Source organism: Ambystoma mexicanum, chromosome 12, assembly GCF_040938575.1.
Source record: "Ambystoma mexicanum isolate Mex_15411 chromosome 12, UKY_AmexF1_1, whole genome shotgun sequence".
Taxonomy (NCBI): Eukaryota; Metazoa; Chordata; class Amphibia; order Caudata; family Ambystomatidae; genus Ambystoma; species Ambystoma mexicanum.
In genome coordinates, this window is record NC_090936.1 from 792,256,768 (window position 1) to 792,277,850 (window position 21,083).

General features: G+C 45.2%; 1 protein-coding gene across 3 annotated transcripts in view; it reads right to left on the reverse strand.

Annotated features, from left to right (window-relative positions):
- Positions 1-21,083, reverse strand: part of PPP1R12A (protein phosphatase 1 regulatory subunit 12A) — a 2,468,713-nt gene that overhangs the window by 1,213,799 nt on the left and 1,233,831 nt on the right. For all 3 annotated transcript variants that reach the window (XM_069629290.1, XM_069629288.1, XM_069629289.1), the window contains one exon: positions 5,124-5,300. In XM_069629290.1, coding sequence (XP_069485391.1) covers positions 5,124-5,300 — 177 coding nt within the window. The remainder of the gene's footprint in view (positions 1-5,123; positions 5,301-21,083) is intronic.

The window sequence follows — 21,083 nt, forward strand, 5'->3', positions numbered from 1 at the left end:
TGCTGCATAACATATGTAACCTGCTTATGTAAGTGTTTAGATGTTTCCATTGTATGAAGGTGCCATTTAGGGGAAAAAATAGATTTTAAAGTAATTGTGAGAGGTTTTGGACATTGTAAAACTCGCATCATAAATCTGACATTTTCTGGAAATCCAACCAGCTAAGAGCGAGGCGGAGACTATCTCCCTTGTCCAATCCAGTTGTTAGAGGCGTGTTTAGTTAAGCCTGCCCCAGCCATATACTTTGATGAGGTCACTATGCATTATAAATAAGTGACCCTGACAAGACACTAGAGACTCTTCCTGACGTTCCTGTCCCATTCATCCTGCTGAGTCCAGATTCCAACTACAAGGCCAAAGCATTGCTGAGCCTATTCCAGGGCCCCCTGCAAAAACCTGAGCATTGCTGATCCTATCCCAGCAAAGCCTCAATTCTGAAATCCCACTAAAATTCCAAAATAACCAAAGGGGAAAGCTGTGGTGTTTTTGGGAAGCATCCTGATACCACTAACTGCAGCCTGAGGTATCTGTGCCATCCAGCTGTCCTTTGGCATCCAGTGACCAGAATCGCCATCCCGCTGTCCTTGCCATCCGCTGACCAAAACTGCCCAGATGTTTGCCAGGCGTGCTGCCGTGTGGTGACCAGAACCTATTGACGGTCAAAAAAATCCCACAACTAAAAGTGGACTGTAAGTATAAATCACCAACCCATAGAAATCCATAGCATACCTTGTCTAGCCTTTGTCCTTATCCCACTCTCTAAGTCATCCTATCCTTATCCTGATAACTTGTAAAACTGTCCGAGTTATCCGTGCAACCCTGCCCTTGATTTCTTGTGCTAGCGCCATCTCTCTTTTCAATTTTGTCTTCAGTAATCCTATGCCATCAGTCATATTTCGAGTGATCGGACTGGTTTCCTCCAAGGTTGGGCGCTGGGCTGAGAGGGTTGAACTCTCGAATCAACCTTGGATCTCACTGTGTCCATCTTTGGTGGTCTAGTCTGAATGCTCTAATTTAAAGTAAAATTGTTCTTGTCACAACTGATTTCCTTTCCTATTTCACACCTTCATTGTACTGTAAGTGCACCTTTTTTAATCTTGCATAACTCATAGCTAGTGACCTATTTTCAACTCTAGAGTGTCCCTGGGATAGACCTCTATTCCCCAACCCAAAAATCGTTTCGGTAATTTAAGGCGGGAATTGAAAAAATGCAACTTTTACGTGCGTCATTTTGCTGCCATCTGTTTTAAACATTCCACTCATTTTCGAACTGTGTGCTCTTGGTAATTCATTCCTTGTGCTTATTAGCGTCTTTGCATTGCTGCTTTAGTGATGAATTATATTTGCTTCAAGTTTTTTAACACATTCATTATTTGTGCATTTCCGAGTGTCATTTTATAACATTGCAAGGGGTTTAAAATCTTATTTGGGGAGGGAAGGTCAGATTTGGATTCCGTTTCCCGTTTCTTCTTCCTGATTACCTGCTGCTTCTGTTTATCCACTCGGAATTGATTATTTATGCGTTGAGGGAACATTGCAGGGGGAAATCCTAACTTAGGTGCTATCTTTCCTACATCAAAAAGTGCTCCTATTCCGCTGTGCTGTATATATGTTACACTAGAAGGGTAAACCCTATGCATTGCTCACATTCTCATTGTAATCACCCCATTGGTGATTGCTGCTCCCTATTAAAACGTGTAGGATTTCTTTTGAATGTTTAAATAAATAAATATTCTATTTTATCAACCAGCCTGGTTCATGGTCCATTGTGAACCAGGGTATTTGAAAAGGGTGTGTGATATGAGTGGTGTACCATCTCAATATTTAATCTATACAATAGAAAGAGATAAGCATTTCAGTTGTGCGCTGCATACCAGGTCGAGACCAAGGTGTGTGTCGCATGATTGAAATCCTTAACACCTCAAAGGACTTAGAAGCCCACCCTGGCTGGCTGGATCCGGATGAGGCATGCCCCAGTGAACCACACGGGGTAGAGGCCCTGGGCTTTGAGCCACGCTGGCAGTCTGATGTGCCAATCCTTCATAGTGCGTTTGGTAAAGCCACGACAGATCTTGCAATTCTCTTCCTTGTGCCTGGGACAAAGACAATAAAGGCACTGGGAATGCTTGTCCTCCATGAAGACATTCCGAAAACCGCAGCCAGTGCAGATCTTGAAAAGGGAAGCCCCATCCTTCTCCTGTGTCATGACCCGGCACGCGGTGTAGGCCCGATGGCCTTCTGGAAACTTCCAAGAAAAAACGCATGCCGATTCCGCCCTTGAGGGGCGATGAAAGATGCCGAAAATCAGATCCCCGTTAATCAGATGAATAAACGATGGAGCACACAGGCTTGAACAAAAATCGGGTTTTCCTAGCCAAAAAGCACGAAAAACGCAGCAAGCTCTAAGATAAACACGAGGGCTCCCAAAACTTGAACGTGCAGTAAAAATCTGAAGATGGCTGTCAAAGGAGGGGTTTAGGGAGAGGGCAGTCATTGGCTGGGGGCAGTATGGCCCAGAGCTCAGTGATTGCTTTATAGGAGAAAGACAGTTTGTAAATGAAAGTGAAACTTTTTTTCCTTTTACCGAGGATTCCCAGCCGGACGACGGGGAATATTCATGAGCATGTGAATCCATGCCAGACCCCATGCTAATTTGTTGCTAAATGTTAACTACCAAAATGACCAAGAGAGAATACGAACAAATCCTGTGAGAGAGAAGGAGACTTGTAAGAAAAATTGAAACATTCCAAGGGAGGTGAGGAAGGCTGAGAAGCCTGTATGATAAACAGCATTCACAGAAATTAAGCATTATCCTGGTAAGAAGGGATGTTAACCCGAAGTACAAAGTGAATAAATGGTATATAAGACAGACAGAAAATAAGGAGAAGGTGGTCCAAGAAGCTTTAATGAGAAATAACTGGCAAAACCAACCAGACTCAAGGAAAGTTGTTGTTCCCTCCCACTCCTTCTGCATTTTGAGACTCAAGAGAACAGTATAAAAAGCACCTGCAGGAAAAGAGACATTCACATGGCTTTGGATTCAACTTACTGGTAGGGTCAGATAGTATTAGTGTTTAGACAGTAGACTCACTCTTCTTGGATGTTACAAGACGACGGACGAGCACCTTGGTTAGTAAAAAGGTAGGGAATAGGGATAGACAGGTTTTCACACTATCATTTAATAAAGTAATTCTAAAAGATGACCTTTAAGAGCCGGTGTCCTGCTGATCCACCACAGTCCTTTCAGTCTCTCTTGCCCCCCCTCACTCTGGGGCCTTGGCGTTCTTTCCTCATTCTTTCGCTCCCCGCTCACTCTGGGCCATTTCCTTTCCCTCCCCGCTCACTCTTGGGTGTCTCTGTTCCCTCCTCGCTCACCATGGGGCTTATCCGTTCCCTCCTCGCTCACCCTGGGGCTTCTCCGTTCCCTCCCCGCTCACTCTGTGGCTTCTGCATTCGAGAGGGGTCACCTGAGGGATCCCAGTTACCCTGTGCCGTAGCAGGCTCACCTGTCTAGAACCCAAAGGGGGTGCCCCCCCCTCCCAGGAGAGGAAACTATCTCCTTAGAATCACCACATGTACCTCACTGGGGTCATCTCCACATAGGTGGTAGTTAGTGGCACAAATGTAAGCACTAGTAGTGTACTTAACTCTATTACACATGGGCAAGGCAATGACCCGGATGAAACAATAGGACATAACAAATGGCCTGCCGACTCCCTGCTCTGGGAGGGCCCAGCACCAGGGGTGCATGCAATATGAAATCAGCCTACAAAGGGAAGTCCAAAGGCAATGCACAACCAGAAAGAGCCATAGCACCACTCTATAGCAGATGAGCGGGAGGGGGTAAAAACTGGGTTGAAAAATGTTATTCCTATGTACCAACAAAACTGCCAAGGTCAAGAAACAAGGAACTGGAAAAACAAGGCTTGATAGCATTTCTTTTGGTACATTTAAATCCAAACCAGCAGAGGTTCTTGGGAAGCACCAATTTTGTCTTAAAGCTGGAATACTGCCTTATCCTGGGCCTACACAGACATAAACTACTTTGGTTGTAGTGGCAGAGAGGCACCACTCCTCCCACCAACAAACCCGACCTAAAGCATATTGTGCCTAATAATGGTAGTAATCTTCTGGTCGCTGAATATACAAGAATTTGCAATACTGGAACAGGCTACCTCTAGTAGAACTTCTGCCACATCCCCAATATTCCTTCGCTATATGGCTCTTTATTGGGAAACATATGGCAGACAGCAGCTTTGGATTTTGAAGTTGCATGGGATAAGTTTCAGTATATTTAGTCATAGTGGAGACCTCAGGGCAAGGTCTGACAGAATTAGGCTATACAGCACCTCAAAGGTATGCCCCATGTGTTTACACCTCAACATCACCACTGGGCTATTCCTAGCACCAACCAGACCCCTCTTCATAGAGCAATTATTGGGTTGATTTTCAGATGAAAACAAAACACCTGGTTAGTGGAAAAGGAAATGCAGCGAGTATTTTCAGATTTAAAAATAAGCAGGTCTAAAAAGGATCCAGTCAGACATTGGGTGCTCAGGCCCAAAGGCAGCCATGTGTCTGAAATTGCACTGCAAATGACGAGCGTAATCACTTGAAGCCAGTCATTAAAGGCATAGGTGGTAACCAACAGAGGAGGGTACGAGAATGATGTTTGAAATACAGACGATTAGCAGAGTTAAGCAAAGAAAGTCTAGCAGGCAGCAGGCGACAAGAAAGACTAATGTGCAGACCCTAGGAAGGACTAATGTGTAGACCCTAGGGAAGATGTCTGCAATCTCCTTTGGCTCGCCATATATTTTGGAATAACCCCCACCGCCCCCACATAAAATCAGGCTTAGCTGGCATAATCATTATTGGGGAATCAGAGGAGATGGAGTCCAAAAAATCTGGGGAACAATAAGTTGCAGGCACCTGACGTTGGGGTTGAATTGGGAGCCAAGTTTTTGCCAATCTCATCTGCAGTGAAAAGAATATTCTAATAAAGATGTTATCCGCAGCTGAATAACCTAAGAGTATAGATGAAAGCACAATACATATTTAATACCCAGCAACTCAACTGTAAGACTACAAACTGACAGCATTGATACAGAGGCACCAAATACCTCATCTGTTCTTGAATATCTCTGCCTGAAATCATCTTCTCTAGATTCAGATTCTTTCTTGTCCTCCTGTTTTTCTTTGTCTTGCTTTTCCTTTTCTTCATTTTCTTGTTCTCTTGTCCTAGGGCGACTCCTTCCCATGGTCTTTTCGGCTTCTTGAAGATCAGTCAATGTGACACCCTGTTCGGAGAAAATACGGACATTTATAAAACACACTTTCGATAGTGGAACACCCAAGGCACATTGGCAGCAGGTACAAAAAGCCATAAACAATACTGGGATGATTATGGTACTACAGGGGATGAGCAGAAACATATATTTTTTTTCTTATTGCTTTAACATCCCCATTTTGACATCCGCTTTAAATCTGAGCCTTTGACAGTCAAGCAGAATGTCACTTATTTCTAATTAAATGAACACATCACCATTTAAATTTGTTTTATTTAATTTATTATGCCAGAAATAAAAATGTGGTACAACTGGCATGGCCTGAGCTACTGCGAAAAACAAACACCTACCTTTAACTACAGTGCCCAGTGTTGGAATCTTTCAGATTCACAAAGGCAGGAAAACTCCTTCGGCTGGTCGTCAGACCTGCCACCTCCAAGTTATGGGATTGCGGTAGAGGAAAAACTTAGAGAAACCTGTGCCTCCGCTGGCTAGGGAACGCCTACCATAGGCTGCTTAAATGATACAACCTGCTGGTAAACAATGTCATTGGTGTTGGTCTGGGGTGGCAAGTAGATCCATCTAGAGTTCTCCACATATTTTGAAGACAAAAACTACCCAGTCCGGTTTCAATTCCCCACCAGTGGCATGCAGCCAGATGGCTGCTCAATAAGTCGGCCATTGTGTATTGCACTCCCATTAGGTGAAATGGGAATAGGCACATGATGCAGCTGATAACCCACTTACATAGATTCTGAGCCTCCAAGGAAAGAGCCTATTTGGTCTCCCCCTTTTGTTTGTTGTTGGAACATTGTTGTGGTATTGTTTTGTAAATCCAGATTTTTTTCTCTTTCAGCGGAGGAAGAAAAGACTTGAGGAATCGACAGCTTGGTGCTCCAGAACGTTTATGTGCAAGCGTTTCTCTTTTACTGAACACAGCCCCTTGACATGGAGGTGGGCTCCCCAGCCTTCCAGAGAGGCATCTGTTGCCCAGAGCTGTCCCTGTATTTATGATTGATTCAAAACCTTCCAGGCATCACCATTTAGTTTTGCTTACGTCATCCAGAGTGGGACATTTATGCCTACAGTGGCGGGTCAGAAAATTGACACAAATTCTTGTTAGACATTTCTTAATGTGGAATTATTAAAGAAAAAGGTTAACACATCTTTCCCTACATCTATAGGGTATTACCTACGTAACAAACTAAGGTGCTCATCAGTCAGTGAATGCCTTAAAAGAATCTGTCCAATGTCACAAACTAACCCCAACTGACCCTACTATTTAACTAATGACAGGAGAATGTCTCCCTTCTCCTAGGTTCTTGCTCCACGCAAAGTTATATTTAATAACTAATCGTCAAATAGTTCTTTTTGACTTCTTTAACTAGATCACACAATTCTTCTCAACATGTGGCTTCCTTGGTTCAGTACCAATATCCTTTCTCGTATCAGTGTCTTAGTTGTTGGTTACTTTCTTCTTTAATTCTATTTCCAATATTTATTCATCCCTTATCCCAGGTTACGGGTTATCCAACCTTTCTGTGATACTCTAATTAGGTTTCTTTCTCTTTTATTATAGTCATGGTTTCTAGCCTCTGTATGTTTTATTTCCTTTAAGATATAGGTTTCTTTATCCTTACTCAAGACTTTTGCTCCTATGTTCCTTTCGTTGAATGATGATGCTTTTCTCACTTTGACTGCAACGAGTAGGATTACTCATAACTATTCCTTTTTACTTCTCTTGTCATCACAATTGGGTTTTTATCATCTCAACTGATAAGTGTACTCTGATCTTCTTTCACTCCTCTTTTCCTCCACTTTATTTCCTGGTTGTCTTGACTGGAAGGTGTAGAGTTAGGGTTATGAATATTTTTATAATAACTAATTCACTTCTCTCACTAATATATTCTCAGTATATTAACTGGGACAATCATGAAAGCAAATCATGATTTGCTTTCCATTTTCTTCTCACTGGTATATTCTCAGTACTTGCACTGGGATGAGTATACATGTTCATATAATGATTTTCAATCACTTCCCCGCGTCTCCCGTTTACCCAGTTACCCGATTCAGTCAGGGATAACGTCACCAGGTTTCCGTTTCATTCAGATTTTCTCTTTCACCATCCCAAGCCCTTTTCCTCTTCTGACCTCCTGTTCTCTGCATCTTCCTTTGAGATGGCTTTTCGGTATCCCAAGTGCCGGTTTGTTACACGGTGTCAGCTGCGTAGAGGTCTCAGTGCGATTGCTAGGACCTGCCACCACTTGCTCATCCTCTCTCCCTCCAGCCGATAGGATGCTGTGCGTCCACCACCTAGTCTCTGGCTCGTCAGCCGGTATCCAATTTGCGGGCTTCTCTGCATTCTCAGTCTCCTCCCCTTACAGAGGTGACATAACCGTGGGACTTCCCCAGCATACCGTAATCTCTCTGGCTTTCTGTCTCAACCTCTTGAAGTCCTTTGCCTTCGTTATTAATCATCTTCGTCTCAGTTTCATACAATTCTTCCTTTACAAGTGTAGTCGCGGGGTGCTGTCGGATGCCAATGGTGATTGCCACCTGAGCGAGTAGCTGCGCCGTGAACAATAAATCCTCTCATTAATCATGCGGTACCAGGGAACGTACCTACACGAGCTGCTATGTGCAGGGTCGCAGAGACTGTGGAGCATCAGGGGACGCCCGAACGACTTTGCATTGCCCTGCATTTCCGATGTAAAACCGTGGTGAAGTGCCTGCAGGTCTCCCAGGCAGGGTCCAAGGGCCTGAAACGCTTCCCCCTCCCCCACCAGCTGCGCACCTTCAGTCCTTCCTCCCCCGTGGGGGCTGCTCCAAGTGCCCCAGGACGAAGCTGCCCGACAGCGGGGCACAGGATCGCCAGGGCCTCGCAAGCGGCCCTGTGACACAGGGTTGGCATAAGTGCCACAGAAACGGCTGTGAGAAGCAGACTTCATCCTCTGCAGGCGCGACAAACTCGCGCCGCCGACATCCAGTGGGTAGAAAATTGAAACTGACCTCCATTCCCTGGCGGCCACCGTGTTGAGGGAGCCCCCTTCCCCCCCATACAGACCAACAGGTATGTGGGAACCGCTAGGAGTAGCGACTCTGCCCTTGGGCGACATAACTAACACAAGCGGGGGCCCTGCCTGTAATTAGCATATTGCCATGAATGCTCAGCTATACAGCATAAATCAACTGAAACGACAACGTGGGAAGAGCCTGTAATAAGGCAGCCACCCAAAGTACACCCTGTGGCTCAGTCCTCACATTATTTTTCACACAGTGTGCAGCGCAAGGACCGGGTGTGCAGCGGGCCACTTGGGCAAGAGCCCGAGGCGGGAAACACAGCTGAGCCCCAAGAAGACACAGAGGAGAGGGTGGAGGAACGGTGGGTCACTGGTCAGTGCGGACGTCCTCGACCCTGTGCGGTCACAATCCTAGACCCAGTACTACAGCAGAACACTATTGTCCCTTTTGTGTGCGGGGCCACGTATGTGGAAAGGAAATGCATAAGGGTGAGAGAAGCATAAGAGCCAACTCTACCGAAAGCATGCCTAATGGGGCGATATCAATGGCACGCACTACACTGAAAGTGATTGGAGAGGCATAACTATAACTCCAACACCTAATATACGGCGCACAAGAACCCGCATATCGCCATCGGTGCCAAAAGGGAGGGGGTGACCCCATAATCCTCTATACAGCGGGACCCACGAGTGCAACTGTGCACCACGCCGGCACCATATTCAATATCTGCAGCCACACCGGCACTCTGCCCTCACAGTTATGCCCAGCAGAAATAAGGAGAGCCAAAAGGGGCCCATGGACGAGTTTACTAACACCGGTATGGAAGACAGAAGCGACGGACCTCCGCTGACCTGTGCACCCCCTTCTCAGAGCACAACAGATATTAGGCAGAAACCTGTGCAGTTCCGTCTAGGACCACTGCAAAAGATTTAAGACTACAGGTGTTTGGCAGTAAACCCACTTGGTAGCAGTCTGTACCACACAGATTCACTTGGTAGCTGTGGCTGAGCAGTCAGACTTCCCTCAAGAAGAGTTAGGCAGTATACAGAGTATCAGAGTATTCACAATAGGTCAAGAGGACATAATAGAACAAATAAACACTGACCAGGGCTTGGTGTAAAAGAGATATAATTATTTATTTAAAAAAACCACATCTAGAAAAACACACAGGCACTAATAGTAAGTAATTCCAAAACACGGTCACTAAAAGATATACACTCCCTTAAAAGAATATTAGACAAGTCTTAAGTAAAGCCCCACTTATTTTCATACAGCGGTGAGCGCTTAACGTAAATGGCACTCTACTAGTTCGTTTTTAAAAAGGGAGAGAAAAGCAGAGAACAAACTGGACAGATCCCAACACTTTTTCAAGAACATAAGAGGGGAAGGCAAAGTAAAACTGTGAATTCAGAGTCAGTAGGCTGGATCCGCTTTAAGAGGATCGAAACGAAATGTGTCCAAGGTCACACGGTTGCAGTTCACAAAAAAAGTCTTGTAATGGTTCAAAAAGGAGTTGGAGCAAAGAAAGGGACCAGATAGAGGGTCAAGGCGGCCAGCCCAGTCCAGAAGGTTAAGGAGTTATTATTACCTTGTAGCAATCTTTAGAAAGGGAGGCCTGGCGGACACGGTACCTTAAAGTGGTGAGAACACTCCAGCGGGGGCAGTTGTTCCTGGCAGCGGATGCAAGTCCGTGCTTCATCTGGGGGAAGATAGGATCTCGTCGTGGAGGAAGACAGGAGTCCTTTGCACTGCCAGGGAAGAAACCAGCCGCAGAGTTTCTCAGGTACAAGGAGCGGTCCGTTGATTCGCGGTTCAGTGGTGAGTGGCTATCCGGCCGCCGGGATGCTTGGCACGGGCAGTTCGACCACAAACCGGTCTGGGGTGTGAAGAAAAGAAGGTAAACTGGTTGTGCCCACCAGTCAGGGGAAGAAGCCTCTCAAGCCGGGAGATCTTCACTGTCGTCGGGAAGTGGTGAGTCGGTTCTGTAGGGCTCCAACGGTGGTGTCGTCGTGGTAGGTCGGCTCAGCTTCTCCCTCGTCGGATTCTCAGGTCCTGTGGCGACTTCTGAAGTTCCAGTCCCCAAAGCCCTGCTTTTATGCAGCATACCCCCATTCACTCAGCCTAGCTGACAATCAAACATGCTAAGTGGTGAGCCGGCCGGCTCACCACTTGGGCCAATCACACAAGAGTGTGACTTGAGTTACCAAGGTAATTCAGTCCAGGGTGCCTAAACCCCCTCCCACACCACCTGTGGTACCCAGATAGAGTGGCACCACTTTTGGAGGCTTCTGTGGAGAAGCCCGCCAAAAGGTGGAACAAAGGGCTTGACTTGGGTTGGAGTCACAGAAGAGAACAAACGCCATTTTAGAATCGAGTCTTGGCAAAAAATACCAACCGGAGAATTAATATTAATTAAATAAACCGGCGGTATGTTCGAGGCTATGAGAATTAAATAATTAAAGTTGGTAGCCTCGAAGAATGGGAAAATCCCATACAAAAATATTCGCGGTCGAATATAAAAAGTAGTTTCCACTGCCACCAGCCAAAACTCGATCAGGGGGGAAGGAGACGTGCCCCCTCGACTAACAGACCCCGGGGCAATCGAATTGCCCCGACCAGTACGTCCACAATATGATGGTTTGTACCGGTTTCTGTTAATAATTTGGGACTAGCAAAGCCAATGGTGACTTTACATGCCCTGGGAGATAGTAGTCAGTCCCAGAGTATGGAGTCTATGGTAGGGGGTCACTATGACACCCTTGTGTTACTGCACGGAGGGTGCTGTGTAACACATAGTAAAAACACATGAGACCCTATGGGGTAAAGGACCCCATAGCCCATAAAACACTTAAGCAGTCAAAGGAACACCATAAATCATGTCCAAGAGCGGGAGAAAAAGTCTCACTCTTGGCAGGAGGAAAAAAACAAACTCCAGAAATTCAGCAAAGCTGCTGGGGGACTCACTAGGTTAGGAAATTCAGCCTAAAGAGAGAATTTTCCCTAACAGATAACACACCTGACCCTTACATGGCGGCACTCCAAGCCGGTACTGCTGCAGTAAATTCTAGACTTGATGATAATGGCAGCCCCATATCCTCCATTAAGGTCGATCTCCAGCAGGTGAACACATGTGTGGTGGAGACAGAGAACCGGATAAGTTCAGTGGAGGACGTCACTACAAATCAAGGCAAGGAATTGGAAGTCATTAAAAGAACCTGAAACTGGTGCAAATGAAGTGTGATGACCTCGAATCGAGATCACACCGAAATAATATCTGTGTGGTCGGTCTGGCCGAAAAACAACTCAATGTTACAAGGGAGGTATACCTAGAGGAAGTGATCCGTGCCATCCTCCCGGATACACAACTGTCACAGCACTTCCTAATTGAGAGGGCCCACCGGGCCTTGGTACTGCCTCCAAAGCTTGGGGCACCGCCACACACTATCATTGTCTGCCTCCTCAATTACAGTGACAGAGATATGATCTTGTGACTATCCAGGGAGAAAGGAACTTTGCTATACGAGTCCACCAGAATAAACATATAACCTTATTTTTCGAGTGGAGTACAATCGGCCCCCGCACGTTTGATCAGGTCAAAAGAGAACTCCGAGCACAATCAATCCCTTACGCAATGTTATTTCCTGCCAAACCTCGATTCCAACACGCTCGGAAAGCGCATTTCTTTAAATCACCTGAAGAAGCCATGGGCTACGTGGAGCGTAATATCCCACAGCCACCAAGAGACAAGAACCTACCGTCCAAGCCAAGTACTTGCAAATAACACAATGAGCTCAGAATCACAATGTCGTCCAAGAACACCTGGATCCACAATGTGAAGGCGCGGCGGCCCTCTGGACGGTCTGGTTGGCAGACGGAAAGAATGCGACTGACCGTACAGAGTCGCCCACTTTTTCAAACGTTGAAGTTTTCTGAAGGGAATACACTGTCCAGTTGGGGTGATAGTGAGGGTGGGGGCAGGGGGAGGGTTCGGGCCGGTTGCCTATTTGTTGATGGGAGAAAACCATGCCTTGAAGCAAGGACTGAGTGTAAACACGCTGACACAGAAAGTGAGTTGAACTGGGAAATGCTTAAGATACATGAAAACACTGACAGGACCAACACACAAAATTTAGCACAGCAAGGTCTGAAACGCGGTCTGCGTCGATCCTACGATGCAGACACTAATGACTCAGAACAAGGGATTAAGCTTCATACTTGGAACATTAGAGGTCTTACACACCCAATAAAGGCAAGGAAGGTAGTTGCATATGCGTACCGGCATAAAGTCGATATTCTCCTCTTACAAAAGACGCACGCCACAAAGAGGATCACAGACACATTTGCACGTGGTTGGGATCTCATGAAAATTGCGACAAATTACTCCTCACAGACAAGGAGTGCTCACGGTTGTGCACAAACAGATCAACTTCCAGATGTCCAAGTCAATCGTAGACTAAGACAGTCGCTACGTGATCATGTGGGGGAAACTGCACAACAGGGAAGTAGTAATTGTAAACACATATGGGCCTAATTTGGACAGCCCTGAAATTCTACTTACGGACAGTGGAGCTGTTATCACCGCTGGGGTCGGCAGCAGTAATCTGGGCGGGCGATCTCAACGTGATACTGGACCTTGACTTGGATCGATCATCAGAGGTTCGCAGACAACACTCTAGAGCAGCGATGATGCTGCTTCACATGGCTACACTGCCCCTGGTGGACGCACGTAGAGAACTGCATCCTCAGGAAAGGGAATACACATTCTATTCTGGGGTACATGGGTCAAGTTCACGTATTGACTATTGGCTATGCTCCCCGGAGCTGGTTCCTGAGGCAGACCAATGTACTATACTCCCTTGTACTCTATCGGATCATTCCCCAGTCATCCTGAGACTGATGCCAAGGGACACTGAAAACACAACTCAGAACTGGCGAATGCCTCCCGATCTATTGAAGGATGAATCCAACATAGAACCACTTAGATCTAAAATGGTGGACTTCTTCGACCGTAATACTGGTTCTGTGCAAACCCATAGAACAGTGTGGGAGACATTCAAAGTGTGGCTGAGAGGCCAAATGATGGCTAGATCTTATGGCAGGCTAAAAGAAATAAGAAGGGAGTTGGACCGTACTGAACAATGTTACTAGACCTTGAGATACAAAAACCCATAAATACTGGAAAGGAAACTTGCAAAAAATACAGGAACAAATGAAAAAATTCAAGATGCTGGGGGAAAGGGAATTGTACTACATAACGCAACCAATGAAGGCAAGGACGTATAGGGAAGAAAACAAGGTGAGCAAGGCAATGGCAACCCTTATCAGATCGGAGCAAGGGATAAGAAATCACTAGCGTTCTTTATTCTTCTGGGACGGCACAGACTGATCCAGGTGCAATGAACAAGGTTTTTCGGCTATTTTAAGCTAAATTATATGCCAATTCAGATACAGTCACCTTAAGGATCTCCGAGAATACATGGACTCCTTCCCGTTACCCCAGTTGGGAAATACAGATAGCTTCCCTTGACAAAGGAAGAAATAGAACAGGCCATTTCGGACTTACAATCAGGCAAGACCCCGGGATCGGACGGCATCCCAGTAGATTTCTATAAAGTCTTCAAATCTGAGCTGGCGCCTAAGTTGCTAGAGATCTGGGAGGAGTCGCTCGAGCGAGGGGAATTACCGAACACTATGAAAGAGGCGATAATAACAGTACTGCTTAAGCCCGACAAACCCCCCCCCAGTACCCCACATCTGACCGCCCTTTATCGTTGATCAACACAGACGCTAAAATATACGCTAAGTCAATGGTGAATCGTCTGATTCCGCATATGAACAAATTAATCCATACAGATCAATCGGGATTTATTCCTACTCGCGCGACAGCACTGAATCTTCAGAGGTTCTTCGCCATCCTGTCGCAATTGGACCCAAATGCTAAGGCAGCTGCGATCATACTAGACACCGAAACAAAAGCATTTGACTCTGTATCTTGGAACTACATGTTCTCAATTTTGGAGAAAATGGTGTTTGGCCTGATATTCATGTGTTACATCTGTACGTTATATAAGAACCCGGCAGCAATGATTAGGACGAATAAGACTCCATCATCCTCCTTCATGTTGGGTAGCACCCGAAAAGGCTACCCTTTGTCCCCCTCATAGTCGCACTCACAATAGAGGGCATGGCGGCAAAAAGACGACACAGACAGACAGAGGTATATCCATTATCAGAGGAGCCCCCCAACTTTTCATTGTACGCCGATGATACGATGCTCTATGTCAGATACCCGGAGACTCATCTACCTCCGATAATGAGAGAGATAAATATATTTTCAACCTACTCCGGGTACAAAATTAATCCGACCAAATCAGAGAGTATCCCCCCTCACACCTACCACAGTACAATCACAGGCTACCTCTGGCTTTAAGTGGTCACCTACCTCAGCGCGCTACCTAGGTATAATAATGGCCACTGACAAAACAAACCCTATTCACTAAAAACTATGAACAATATTTATTACTCCAAGAACACAAGCTTAAGGTCTGGCTGGGAAAAGCTTCCAATATCCCTATACGGGCGGGTAGCCTTGCTCAAAATGGTGGTGGTAACCAAGTTGCTGTATTTGTTCTGCGGCATCCCAATATGGCCTGGCAGAGACTTCTTCCAGAGACTGCAGAAAATGGCCTCTGTGGGGCAGGGGGAATGGTCAGACTTCAATGGCCCAAGACGTGTGAGAGATACGAAACGGGTGGGATAGCTGCCCCAGACTTTACATTATACTTTCATACAGTACAAGCACATTTGGCAAAGTACTGGGCAGACATGGAGGAGAAGCATGCACATTTACAGGTCGAGAAATTTGCAGCAGCAGCCCCTGTGAATATACAGGCGATGCCATATACAAAACCAAAGGGGGACACAGGAGAGGTGGAACCGGTGAGTACAACAGTGTGTGCCTGGTCCGAACTATTTAACAGGGTGGGATGCGAGAACCCCTACTGGCTGTTCACTTCCCTTTGGCATTACCCCGACCATGAGCCCACTTTTGATACGAGGAAAGAACAAATTGGCAGAAAAAGTCACGATCCACAGCGCTTGTAAGTATAAATTAGACAAAGAGCGTCAAGGCTGCAGGTATCTGGGTAGTATGGATATACTGCCAGTATGATTCCACTGAGGTAAGTGCAAAGGCAACACAAACAAGTCCTAGTTTCACTGTGCCAAGTATTGCAAAATAAAAATCTGGAGTCCAAGTGATTTGTATGAAGGCTCGAAACACGCGTTAGGCTGTAGCTTGTACTAAACCTTGGACTTTAAAGACGGTTCTTTCACACAAATCACTTGGACTCACGATTTTCATTTTGCAATATTTGGCACAGTGAAACTGGCACTTGTTTGTGTTGCATTTGCACTTTTGATACGACATTACAACACAAATGGGACCCTAACAAAGAGATGCGACTGGGGGACCTGTACCCAGAGGGCAGATTTGCGTCACTAGCGGTTGTACAAACTAAAATAGGAAAGGGTCTTTTCACTACACTACAATATTATCGTATGAAGGCAGCCTGTAAACGGAAGTGGCCCTCATTCCCCGAAGCACCCCCAATCCATCAGTTCCTAAATGCAGTCACGTCACAAGAGGGTTTTACGGGTACTGTCTCTAGTTTATATAGGGCAGCCCAATCGTATACCACATCCAGAAACACTATGAAGCAAAAGTGGGAACACAATCTTGGTGTTACCATAGAAGAGCCTCAATGGGACATATTGCCAATACACAAAATCTATATAGATTAATTCCAATTTTAGACAGATACAATTCAAAATACTAAATCACTTGCACATTACTCCAAACAAGATCTCCAAGTTTGACCCCACACAGCAAGCATCCTGCCCCAAATGCAATGCGCAATCTGCGAATTCCATACATATGTATTGGGACTGCCCCCCCTGTCAAGAGCCTTCTGGGAAGATGTGGCCAAACTCATAAGTGACCTTAATCGGAGTGAATATCCCGGCTACCCCACAAATATACTTGTTGGGTGACATAGGTAAGGCCTCAGTTAAGACCCGCCAATTTGTCGCTGTTGCTGGAGCAGTGGCCAGGAGAAATCTACTAAGGGCATGGAAATCCAAATTGGCTCCTACCCAATGTGATTGGCTACGAGACCTTATATATGTGCAGGAGAGTAAAGAAAACTTTGTTAGGAGTGTTACAGCTACATGCAGACCAAATGACATATGGGCCCGCTCCGTACTTACCTCAGAAACAATCAAGGAAATGATACTGGGGACAAGCATTAAATGCCCTGATGCACTGTTCTATTTACTTTACTATGTACCAATATGTCACTGCTGTGCTAATATGTAACCCTAAGCACCTCACTCGAAGTGCTGTGTGTTTGTGTTGCACCTGCCAGCAATAAACACAAGAAAAACGGGTAGTCATGGTTTCTGTTTCAAAATAACACATTTGTTCCTTCTTCAGTATAAGTCCTTTTGAAATATGGTTAAATAGGTAAAGTTAAAAGAATATTTAGGGAGTTCCTCACAGAACGGTAGTCTTTGTCCCCACAGGGGTGAGTCTCTGCCTGTGGGCTCCTGCTTGCCTCTACCCCTAGGGAGGGTATTGCAGAGAAGGCTCGTCTCCCTAATCTCACAGGGGAAGGCTTGTTCCCCCTTGGGGAGGAGGGACACATTTCTGCGAATAGTCACAGTAGACATTGGTCCCGAGCCTGCTACGCCTAGAGACCCATGCTACACCTCACGGACAACGCCCAATGAAGCCGAAACAGGTCTGGGGGATGCTTGTGGTCTCGTGCAGAAGGGCTGTGACCTAGTAGTTTGGGTTGGACCGACCTTTTTGGGGTGCGACCAAGCCTGATTTGCATATGTCTTTCCCCTTCTGTAATGGTTGTGCAGGTTGAAGAAAGATGGTCTGGAGGGTTGCCCAGAGCTGTGCCTGTACTTCTGATTGATTCAAAACCTTCCAGCCATTACCTTTTAGTTTTCTTTTAAGATCATAGCGCCTTCACGTGGAGGTTGTCCAAGTGGGCTCCCCAGCCTTCCACTGATGGATCTATTGTTACTTTAGTCATGAACTGCAGATCCGTTAAATTGTCTCCCCTCACCAGATTGCCACCACAAGCAATGTATGCTAAATGCAGCTGTGATGAGAGCCTCGTCGTCCTAGGTGCCAGATTTCTGTTGCCATCTGGAATCGAGAAACTCCTGAAGCATGCATGAAGAAAGTATGCCCTTTATATTTGTTTGGACTTGACTAGTTTGATCCTGGATCTGCTCCTCTGACTGCCTCGCTTTTGCAGCTGTATTTATGTCCACTCCAAGAAATAAAAATGCTCTGCATGGAATCCTGAATTCTTTTTTTGTTTGATCAAGAATCTGAATGACTCCAAGAACTCCTCTACCCATACAATGGCAAACCAACCTTGCCCTTTTTTTGGGTGTCTGGAAAAGCAAGTCATCCAAGTAAGGGTAGACTCCAATATACTCCTCAGTAGAGCAATAGGCACTTGTTAAATGTATTTGGGTCCGACTTGGGGCCTAAAGGGGGCACCTTGCACTAACAGGTTTGGCCTGCTACTATGAAATGAAGAAACCTTGGATGTTTGGGATGGCTTGGGATGTGGAAGGAAGCATCTTCCAGGACCACGAAACGTTGAGAATCACTGCTTAAGAGCTATGCCAAAGCTTTCTGCAAAGTATCCAACTAAAAAGACTGATTTGAGAATTTTGTTGTGGAATCTGAGCTCCAGGATAGGTCTCAAAACACCAGAGTCTTCTCCCAAATCAGGATATATAGAGAACAGCCTAACTCCTTTGCCCATTCAGGACCAGTTCTACAGTTTGATATCAGCCAGCAGGACCAAGACGTTCTTTCATGTGTGCTGCAGGTGTGACGCACGTTTTTTTAGAAACTCCTGGGAATGGCCAAAACCACCAGTGAATGCACCCATTTGTCGGATGTCACATTTTTCCACAGAGATGGATCATTTGACAGGCATCCACCCCCAGACCCTACTAGGATGCTGAAGTGCAGGGGCAAATGATGTAGCAAGTCAGGCCTATATTAGTGACACATTAATAACTCTTTTCCCAAATAGATCCTCCCTGTGTACAGTCATATCTGCTATCATTTCCTGAACATCAGCCATGAAACTGGTTGCCTTTAGCATTCCTTGATGGCACAGTACAACCCCAAATGCCATCTTTTCGGAGACAGCTTCTGGGATGCACCCTGCCATGGACATTGCATGGCCCAATGCTGTTTCAGTGATAAGGCCTTTTGTTTCTAGTCATCCTTTATTGCAGTACTGGGGTCATGTACTTCGTAACCTTACATTTTCAAATAACTGCTTTTTGGGTTACTTTTACATTGTGCCTAAGACAAGCTGGTGGCATTACCTCTATTGGAACATTTTACTGGTGAACCTTTGCATTATGGCAACTAAAAGGTGGCAAGGTGTTTCGCTTGTTCTTTGCCCATTTTGTTGCTTGGCCTTCTGCCTGCTCAGGTCAGGAAATGCCTTACATGGAAACCCCTTTCACAGGAAAAGCTGTGGCTTCAAGCGGGCTAAGGGGTTGTGTGTGTCTGCCAGGAGGGAGGGGCTGAAGTGTCTGGTCCCAATCCACATCCTCTGGTGCCTGAAAAGTCTGTCTCTGGGCAGATGGGATGAACAGTGGTTGCAAGTAGAGAGCTGTTTAGAACATACTTTTGCAAACTGGCTGGGACTACTACAGCGCCCGGACTGATGTGTCTGTCTTCAGAGGCTGGCAAGGAAGGAAAGGATTGCATGACATGCACTGGTGTGAACACTCCTCTTGTGGCAGAGAGATCTATTAACCGACAAAGGTCCATTTCAACTATGTACGACGGCTTCGCAAATTCCTCAAATCGGTCTTCTGGCCATGCAGTGGTTAAATCTAATACAGGGGCCTCCAGATAAGGGTGGTACCAGGCCTTTGTATGCATGCAAATCTTGTAAATATGACAGCTTTCTTATTTCCTGTACATTTACGCACCAGTTCAGAGCAGAGGAAAGTGCAAAGGTCAGGTTACTTGACAGAAAGCAGAGTGCTCCTTTTTATTTGTATCTACATGGATGCAATTGCAAGCCACTGAGAAAAGCCTCTGTAAACAAAGTATTTCTCTGAAGCCTTTCAAAAAAAGAAACTGCACACCAAGATAAAAGGAATTATTTCATTCCGTTCAGCTCATGCTGCATTGAGTAGATAAACATGGAGCAAACAGTAGCATTGTGCATATTTATTTTCCTAGTGTTTTAGAATTGTATAATTAATAAGATGGTAAACTTTTTTGCCAGTGAAAGCAAACAAGTATTGCACAATTGTATTTTTCAGAGTGTCTGCGCTGTGTGCATAATCATGCAGAGGCAGGTAATGTGTACACTTCTCATTGTACACAATGTTTTTATAATTAGAGTGAAAATTAAATTATGAGTATGCATGGTCTAGTTTACATCCATTCTACCTTGCAGTCAATGGGGTTCATTACTACAAATGGTCAAAGGAAACAAACTTTTTGCTCAAGGGTGAGTGATTGTCACTACACCAATCACAGGTGTTCAAGCCTCTCCAAGTTTCAAGACTACAATTAAAAAATACAAACCTGACTTCTCCAGGAGGTGCAAGAGCTGTTAAAAAACAAACACATTTGTAACTGAAATAAAAACTCTGAAAAACCTGTGGCTGTCCCTGTGATAGTCCAGATAGGTATTTAACTTGCTGTAGTGATTCACACGTGGTTTGACCAATATCTAGGCACTGTGATTATTATACCTAAGTCGACACTTAGTTTACCGACCTGTGAAGGATGGTAGCTAATAAGATAGCTCAGCCGGTTGAACACTCATTGCTGCGATCTGTGCGTGATCTGTAGGTTGGGTTGCAGGTTCGAATCCAGGAAAGGCCAACTCAGCCTTTCATCCTTTCGAGGTAGATAAGAGTACCAACTTCAAATATTGTGATAACTATGTTCTAAGCACAGCGCTTTGCAAAAGCTCTATATAAATAACAATTTGACTATGAGATTAGATATAGAACTTAACATGGTTTCCTTGCCTCTCTGCACTGTTGTATCATAACATTGGCATACCATTAGGTAGTACTAGGCTCCAGGAAATTAGGATTTTCATTAACATCGAAAGATAATTCTGCTATCGAACCTCAAAACACACAATACAATTCATGTTTGCTTTACTATTTAACTGGCTAGGTTTTTGTGTTTTCAACATTTAAATATATACAGAAGAGATCAAATGGCCATATCTTTGAGAAATAATGGAAGGTTTATTCTGTCACCGTGCAGAAAGCTGCTTCATGGTAATGATTTCCATACATTTTTTGCACGTCGGCTGGTTGTCGCATACATTTTATTGTCTTGCAAAGGAGAAAAGTAATTTTTACACTCGTGAAATTACATTTACTCTCAAAGTTTAAAAATAAGGAGTAAAATACTCGCACCTCAAAATCTTATCTGGAGCACTGGATGAGGTCTAATGAATCTGTGAAAGGACTGGTGGAACTGACATGTCATCGCTCATGTCCTTCAAGCCTTCCCATGATGCCCCCCCCCCCACGATGCTACAAGATATGAAATTGACAATGACGATCCCTTCAGGGGCTGGCATGATCTAAATCTGATATTCTACTTTAAGGGCCTCACGCACAGCAATAAAAACACAAACTTTTAGCGCAGGCCTGTCAGAAGTCGTGGGGGTGAATGAT